We start from the raw sequence: 8,721 nt of genomic DNA, 5'->3' as shown, positions 1-8,721 counted from the left end.
ACTGTGTTGCAGGCCTAACATCCAATTACTTGACCCCTCGTCATCTCTGAAGCATTCCTTTAAAGAAAATCTAAAAATATTTTGGAGGTTGTAAGCCTGCAATGAATGTACAGAGCCCCTCCCTCATTACAACAGGCGGTCAGGGCAGCAGCATCAATTCCTGTGGCAACGAAGACCCCACAGGGGCCAAGCAAGAGGGTCTGACCAAGTGGGTGTGTGTTTATAGTGTGGGGGCAATACTGGAAGGCAGTGGCTGCTGGTGCGCATTTTCTAGGTAGAGCATTCCAATCAATTTCAGTCAACATCACAGTATGATTGAATGCAAAACAACTAATCAAAAACACATTATTACTTTGCAGTTAACTATAACATTTATTCAAACACAAAAAGAAGCAGTAAATAACACTTTGACTATCCCATTTTTGTCACCCTTAAAGGCAATTCAGTATAATATACAGAATACATATATACACATACATATTAAAAATGGACCTGCAAAACAACAATCTCATTATAGAAACCCTGTTATTTTGTCGAATTGTAAGTCCCCCGAACATTTGCATGCATCTCTGTGTGTTTCTATACCAGATTTAAAGGCCAAAGCATAGACGACTCATTGCGAGTGTTGCTCAAAGGAAGACTAAACTAAAATCTGTCGTTAGGAGCAACAAGCTTTATACTCTGTGCGTCATAGATGAGATTTCTAACCTCTTGTACTCATACATCTGTTGCAAGGGAAAGTGTTATTTTCTGTAAGTAATGAGATTGTTTTCAAGGTTGCTGTTAAGCATCAATTTACAAAGAAAAAAATGGATTTTAATGAAACAGAAAAAAATGTCATTATTTGTCTTGATTTTCTCATTTAGGCTGCTAAATATGACATCTTGTTTTATTTATTCAACCTTGCGAGTGCAAAACGCTCGCAAAACAACCCAAGCTAAAAGCTGGAAACATTGAATGTGGATTAATTGACTCTAGAACAAAGGTCAGAATCTATGCCTTGAGTCCTATGCTTTCTTTTTAAAGTTTGGTCCAGATGTTTTTGGATAGAAGAGAACACATCTTCCCTCTTTGCTGCTGATGGGGGACATCTGAATGCGATATAGTTGGTGTGAGTGAAAACCAAAAAACGTGTCCTACAAATCCATGATGTCCTCTATGGGGCGCCGTTTGTAAAATGTTGCACGTTCTAAAATCCTGCGCAGTTTTCGTACATTTAGCGTTATCATATGAATAAAAAAAGCAGGACAATATTCACATGTCACTTTTTCAAACATTTAGAGACAAAATCATGTAAATACATGCAACAACTTTTCCAAGTACAATGTTTGGCAGTAACAAAAAGTTGTTAAATAATATAAATATTAAATGTAAATATAAGTGTTAAATGTAAATCTAAATGTTAAATCTATATCTAAATGTTAAATCTATATCTAAATGTTAAATCTAAATATTAAATCTAAATGTTAAATCTAAATCTAAATGTTAAATCTATATCTAAATGTTAAATCTATATCTAAATGTTAAATCTATATCTAAATGTTAAATCTAAATCTAAATGTTAAATCTAAATCTAAATGTTAAATCTATATCTAAATGTTAAATCTATATCTAAATGTTAAATCTAAATCTAAATGTTAAATCTATATCTAAATGTTAAATCTAAATCTAAATCTAAATGTTGAGTTGACATGTTAGACTCGAGGATCGAACATTCCCATATTTACGGTAATTGTGTTCCCGTTGTGTAACAACGCATGGAGAAAGCGCGGTATTTTAGTCACTTCATGCTGCAAGGCAAGATGGCCAGTCCTGAACTAGCCCTTGTCATAGAGCGAGCTGTTGCAGCTGGCGTTAGGGCGGCCCTCCAAGACCGACCGACGCCTACACCAGGAACAAGTCTCGTCGCAACAGACACCACATCATTGCCGTCGGTAAGTTCGTAAATACGGTTGTTTTTTAAGGGGGAAGGGTAGCTAGCAAGCTAACTATGCTAGCTAGCTAATTCTCCAATTAGCCATGTTGAAGCCTACAAAGCTACCACAGGGATTAATGGCAGGTCTTGACATTAGCACCCGCCAAATGCAGATACATTTCGGCTGCGGCGGGTAAAGCGGTCGCTCCCGTTAGCCACTTTGATGGGTGGAATTCTATATATCTCCGTGTACTTGTTATACGGACTGTCTCGTGTTCAGTGTGTTACGTCTAAGATATTATGTCCCTTAAAATGCTGCCGTAGGGGAAAACGGGTGGTTATAGGCAAAAGGGTGTTGGTACTGTGTCATGAGTGCATCCTCCACCAGCCCAGAATGCTCTGTTACTTTGGTGGCAGCGATGGTTCATGTGCACCGACTACGGCCCGCCTCGACTAAGTGACGCGTCGGCATCTATGCGCCTCCTCGGTTTAGCTTAGCTCTTTCAGATTAGCTAGTAGGCTGAATCCACTTCTGAGAGCTATGCGCCGCCGGAACCAGGCGTAGAGATGAAGACCCGTTTAACAGCTCATGGCTATTCGGCAGATGGTCGGCCAGCTGAGATCCATATTGACCTGCCTGCGCCGTTTTCTAAAATAATAAACTCATTGTAGGGTTGTCAAGCCTCACGCATTATCCGTGAGACACACGCATTTCAACCACCTCACACGCCACACTTTGATAAGGACACGCCAAACAAGTTGTCCTGCTAACGTTGATGCTGCGCACGTATCATTTTCCCCTCGGCGTACGCTCGTTACTAGGCAACATACAGCGCGAACACACGTGTCCGGTGGATGCTTTTGATGAAACAAGGCGCATTTAACATTTAGTGACTGTACATATACGAGTTTTTTCTTGATTTGGCTGTTGCTGATTATTTTAACGGAACTGACAACCCGGTTCATAAATTAGACCAATTAATAAAATGTATGCAATACTGCATACTAAAAATAAAAACTCTACCTAGTCAACTAATGACGTGCCTGTGTCGATAGCAAATGTTATTATTTGGAGCACTGCATTAATGTGATGTTTTAATTTCTTTAGGTATCAGCAGTGATTTCATCACCAAGTACAGCGACCACATCACAGAGATCGGTAGGTTTTGAATTCATGAGAGACCTGGTACCAAGCCTGTTATGTTGTTATCAAAACCTCCTCCATCTTTTCACCAAATTCAAGACCTGTCATTTTTTGTAAGCGTGTTTTTTAGTCGTTTTCAAACGAGGTCCTGCGGGTACCATTGAGTAGTATGTAGCTGCAATTGCAAATCTATGAATTATCTAGGTCATATCTTGTCGGAAATGTTGCATTCATACATTTGCAAGAGTCAATTGCCCATATACATTAAGTTAATTTTTCAAGTTAGATAGAGAATGTTTGTTTCTGTTCAGTCACAATTGAAATTGTTTAAACACGGTTGTTGGAACTTAAATCTTTTGGTATCTTAAGTAAAAAGTGAATGACTGTAATTCAAAGCTGTATTATGTTTCAAGTATCCACTTTGCTGTTCTTCCAGGATGGTAACCTTGGACAGCAGAGCTACATTTCCAAACAAGATATCGAAAATGTGCTGTCATTAAAGACCACACTGACAGAAGTTGCTTCCATCCTCTGCATTTCCAGACCAACCCTGTACAAACTTATGAGGGAGCACAACATCTCAAGAACAAAGTTTGTACAATTTAGTGATGAGGAATTAGATTCTGCAGTATCTCAGATTAAAGCAGAACATCCTCATGTGGGAGAGGTCATGCTTAATGGACATATGCGTTCAAGGGACATTGTGGTGCAAAGAAAGAGGTTAAGAGAGTCAATTAAAAGGGTTGATTCTGGGGGTGTTGAGTCCAGGCGGAGAACAACGATATCCAGGCGTGTTTATTCTGTGCCATGTCCAAATTTTATCTGGCACCTGGATGGTAACCATAAACTGATAAGATGGAAATTAGTTGTACATGGTGCAATGGACGGCTACAGTAGGATGCTCATGTTTCTCCAGTGCTCTAACAACAATCGGTCTGAAACCGTTAAACAGCTTTTCACTACAGCAATAAGACAGTTTGGCAGACCTCTGCATATCAGAACTGACTTGGGGGGAGAGAATGTTCTTGTTTGGGAGGATATGCGGGAAAGCAGAGGAGAAGAATCTGTTTTAACAGGAAGCTCTGTACATAACCAGCGCATTGAACGTTTTAACAGGGACTTAAATAATAATTGCAGTCATGTCTACTCACCCATTTTTTATGAACTGGAGTCAATGAATGTGCTAGACTTGGACAATGAAACAGATATATTTGCTCTTCATTATGATCAGTCTGCTTATTTTCTACTGTTACTTGTTTGGTTCCCCTCGGGTATTGAAGTTGTGTCATGTGTTCTCTGTCTGGTCGTCATCTAAAGTCTGTTAAGTGCCCATGTGGGATAAGTTTTGATTTGTTTTGTTTTTCCTTCTCTTGATGGAATTTTGAATTAATTTAACCCTTTTTGGAATCATTATTTTTCAGATACTTTGAGTGTAACCTTAATAAAAAAAAAAGTTTCTGCTCACATCTAGTCTTTATTTGGATCATATCCTACAAAACCATCACAGCAACATTTGTAGGTTATCCTAAACATTGTAAAGTTAACTATAGCCACTGGAACATAAATATACAATGCAGTTGACAGGTCAGTAGTCGAAACACACTTAAACCATGTGTGACAATGTGCCGTCACTACAAGTGTCCTTAAATGGTGCTAAACAAGGCTCCATTCATCAGGGCCACCACAAAGCAGTACTCAAATTCATCATCATCAGCCATGTTTTTGGCATTGACAAATATGAGAAGCTCATTTGAGCAGGTGTGCGCAACCGGATGACGCTTAATCTCGTCATGAATGAAGACGATTTTGGGATTTGGCTGGAATCCAACAGCTGGAATTTTGCTGCTCCCTGTTGCAAAAGCCAGGATGTGACCGAGGCCCAAGTTCTGAACGAAGTCCTTCTCTTCTTCAGTCAGTGTTCTGGCCCCAAGGATTTCACCAAGCTCTTTATCTTAAGAAAACAAAACAACCCACATATGAGAACAACATTATTGCAGCTTCAAAATAATTAGCACACGGTCTCTACAGACACAAGTGGCATGAAGTGAAGAGTGCATGTGCCCACTTACTCTCCACACACTGGAGAAATTCTCTGAACTTTACAACCATGAGCTCCTCTTTTGGCCTTTTGTCGCTGCCCAGGACAGAGTAGCTTGGCTTTAAGAGGCAAGCAAGAACTTCTGCTGTGACCTCATCTCTCTTCTCAGGCATGTCAAGAAAGATTCTCATGCTACGATGTTCCCTCAGAAGTGGAAGTACCTTTCGGGGGGAAGAAAGGAACCATGGGAATAGTTTTTGTTGCAGAACTAGCTGTTGTGTACACCATGGTTGATGTTTGTCCCATAAGTAATACATTACTTTCACTTACTCCATAGTAGGATAGACCATCCATCAGTTGATTGAAGCAACTTTGTTGATGCAAGATGACATGATACAATGTTGCATTCCTAATAAATTCATTTCTTCTGTCCATGGTGACTGGGTTTGGAAGACCCTCAATCTGAAATCTCCATGTGTCACAGCAGTCCAGCGCTTCCTCTAGCTCATCCACTGTGCTTGCTTGTTTGACCTGAAGATGAGATCAATTGCAGAATTTACTATTTAAAAAAACTTTAGAAATTACCTTTTCATGTAACAGCAAACTCAGGAAACAAGATAAGGCCCACATTACCATGGACATTCCAAGAAACAGACAACAGTTGAATCTGTATCCCATGCATATTAAAGCATAATTGGTTTTATACTAATACCTTCTTCAGAGAATCCCTTAACTCCGCGTCAGCTATGTCATCAGGAGTGACACGTACTTGCAGGATATCTTCAGTCACAATGTAGTCCACTACATGTGGTGCAAGGAATGCTGGTGGTTCACCACCTTGGACTATTATGGTAGACATCATCTTTCCAATGGTTCTGTACACTCCGTTTTGCACATGAGCTATGTTCAGCTTTGGAGTAAACCCGTTGGGAGACTCTGAGGAAAAGAAAAACAAACATAACAGCATTATACAACAAAATCAGCTCACCAGGTCAACTGGCATGCATGCTACTTTAAAAACATTTTAAAGACTGTTCAAGTTCAAACAAGCATCGGAGGAATATATTAACTAGTGTCAGTGGCCACCACTGTTCACACATTGCCCCCACAATTCAGTGGCTGGAATTGGAGTAAAGGTGTAGGAAACTAAAATCTTAAAGCTGCAGTGCGTAGGATTTAGTGGAAACTATTGGTGAGGTTTCACAAACGTTGGTGGCCTTTTGGCAAATCCTCAATGCACTGTATGTGTGTGTAAAACCACACACGTACAGTGAAAAATCCTGTAAAGTCCTCAAGAAACACCATCTCAATCGTGTGGCAACGTCAAACTGTGGGAATATTTCTCAAATGCAGGAACTGGAAACTTTAGGTATGGTGAGTGGAATTACAATCTACACAAAATAAGGATTTCCTAGACACGGATATTTTACCTTCAAATGCTCCACTGCCTTGGAAGATAGCCCTCACAAGCAAACGAAAGAACTCTCGTCGTGGCCCTCCCAAATCTTCAGCATCTTCCTCCATTTCATCACTTGCAAACGTGACATAAAGCATTCCAGAGCTCTCTGAAAATCTGGGTCTGTTGAATTGCCGAAAGGCAGTGGTCCAAACATTACTCCGGCTTATGAAGATTGGTCTCGGCGTTGGGGTAACAACCATTTCGGCATGTGCTTTCAGAATTCCAGTTATCTCTTCTCTGGTCAAAACTTCTGAAGACCTTGAAACCAAAACAAACTGAATATAAATAGGATATTTGTCACAGTGTTTTATAGCCTTGTGTACTTAATCCATTTAGAAAATCTGTGTTGCACAATTAAACTAAATACATAGTACTTTGGATAGAAATACGGTGTTAATTATTATAGAGGCACGTTCAATGTGATTTACTACATAAATGGAATAACTAGACAGGAAAATATGAATAATAGTTTGGATAGTATTGTTTAAAGATAATTCAACAGCACTGCATATAATACAAGACATTTTTTTATGAAAAATATACCTTGAATCAAGCAAGACCGACTCTTCCAAAAGACTGCGTCTTATGGCCTCATCCACAGCTTCATCTTCCTCATAATCCACAGGGCTGAAACAGGTGCATTGTTAAATAGTGGGAAATAATTGAAACAATTATTGAACTACTGGAAAAAAAAACATGTTTAACATGCAGTGTAATTTCGTAGATTAAATACTAGATAATATATTTGTAAAGGCAATATTATTATATAGTGAACATGCAGACATATACATATCACTGCAACATTTTATTGAACACAAAAAAGTACCGTACAAAAAATCTGCAAAGTGATTAGGGATCACATGTGCATCCAGCCTTCCAGTCTGTCCTTCCCTTCCCCACTCTGCCTGAGCTCTGGACTCTGCCTGCTGATCTGCCTGGGATCTGGACTCTGCCTGCTGATCTGTATGGGATCTGGACTCTGTATGGGATCTGGACTCTGCCTGCTGATCTGTATGGGATCTGGACTCTGCCTGCTGATCTGTATGGGATCTGGACTCTGTATGGGATCTGGACTCTGCCTGCTGATCTGTATGGGCTCTGGACTCTGCCTGCTGATCTCTTCCTTGAGTTTCCATCAGGGATGTACACAATGCCTCTCCCCGAGTCACTGAATGATAAAAAACACTTAGTCTCCCTTCAGATACAAGTCTCACTTCTTGTAATAGCACAAAAACATTGACCAACCTCTCCTTCTCCGTGGTGCAGGATCTTCAAAGTCACTGTCATCAGACACTGCTATAAATTCCTCCTGAGCAGAAAGAGGGTTGTTTACCATTAGCCAAAAAAGTTATTTCATATGTTTTTTATTTTTAATAATCAGATTTATTTCACTTCATGCAAACATTGACACACTGTGTGGGCCTAATATCTTAGAATATAGCAGGGACATACCTGAATATAAACTGTAATACCTCTTATATTACATATTTATGTAAATCAAAAAGAATAATAACTATACAAAAGATTGGAAGAGAAAAATGTTTACCTCGGCAGGTCTCTGCATTCCTGCTAAAATGTACAGGCATGTGTTTGAGCAGATGGACGCAACTTCTTTTCCTCCCCATGGAAAAGAGTTGGTGACCTTGGGTTTCATCAGTTTTTTACATCCCTTTATGGTGCATAAATATTCAAATGGGAATTCCTGGTTCTCCGACAATCCGAACGTGGCTCTAAAGATGGCTGTTATTTCCAATTTTAATTGGACTTCAGACCACTCGGATGAAAATGATATTTTGCCAATGAGGCCATCTTCCGCTAATTTCGTTCTGGTGTCTCCTCTTGGTATGGAGAAGATTGTGTTTGTCGACCAAGGCAAACACACAATGTCCTTTGTGAATGTTTTGTAAGGTCTTCGTCTTATTAACCCCGGTCTTGCACCACTTCGTTGGGGAAAAGATGTAAGAGGTACCTGTGTTAAGAGTGAACAATTTTAAATATGTGAAATCACAACAGGGTCAATGCCCTAACCTCTTCAGCATCTCTTAACATGCATTGCAGAAAGTTGTGGTGGAAGATTTTGCACAGATAATCGTAAAGTAAGAAACAAAGGCTCTGAGTCAAATATGTCTTTCTCTGTTTATTTCCTTGCAAGGGAGGAAAGGTCA

The 8,721-nt window shown here is 39.6% G+C and overlaps 1 protein-coding gene across 1 annotated transcript; it reads right to left on the bottom strand.

The window, feature by feature from the left end:
• Positions 1-4,702: 4,702 nt before the first annotated feature.
• On the bottom strand, positions 4,703-8,502 carry LOC134132177 (G2/M phase-specific E3 ubiquitin-protein ligase-like). Its single transcript, XM_062563482.1, has 7 exons — positions 7,802-8,502; positions 7,100-7,183; positions 6,528-6,814; positions 5,810-6,033; positions 5,428-5,628; positions 5,129-5,318; positions 4,703-5,010 (listed from the first exon to the last, which is right to left on the bottom strand). The coding sequence occupies exons 3-7, from the start codon at positions 6,754-6,756 to the stop codon at positions 4,703-4,705; spliced, it is 1,152 nt and encodes a 383-aa protein (XP_062419466.1). The 5' UTR covers positions 6,757-6,814; positions 7,100-7,183; positions 7,802-8,502.
• Positions 8,503-8,721: the final 219 nt, after the last annotated feature.

This window comes from Pungitius pungitius, chromosome 7, assembly GCF_949316345.1.
Source record: "Pungitius pungitius chromosome 7, fPunPun2.1, whole genome shotgun sequence".
NCBI lineage: Eukaryota > Metazoa > Chordata > Actinopteri > Perciformes > Gasterosteidae > Pungitius > Pungitius pungitius.
This window is presented reverse-complemented; position numbering and strand designations above follow the sequence as displayed.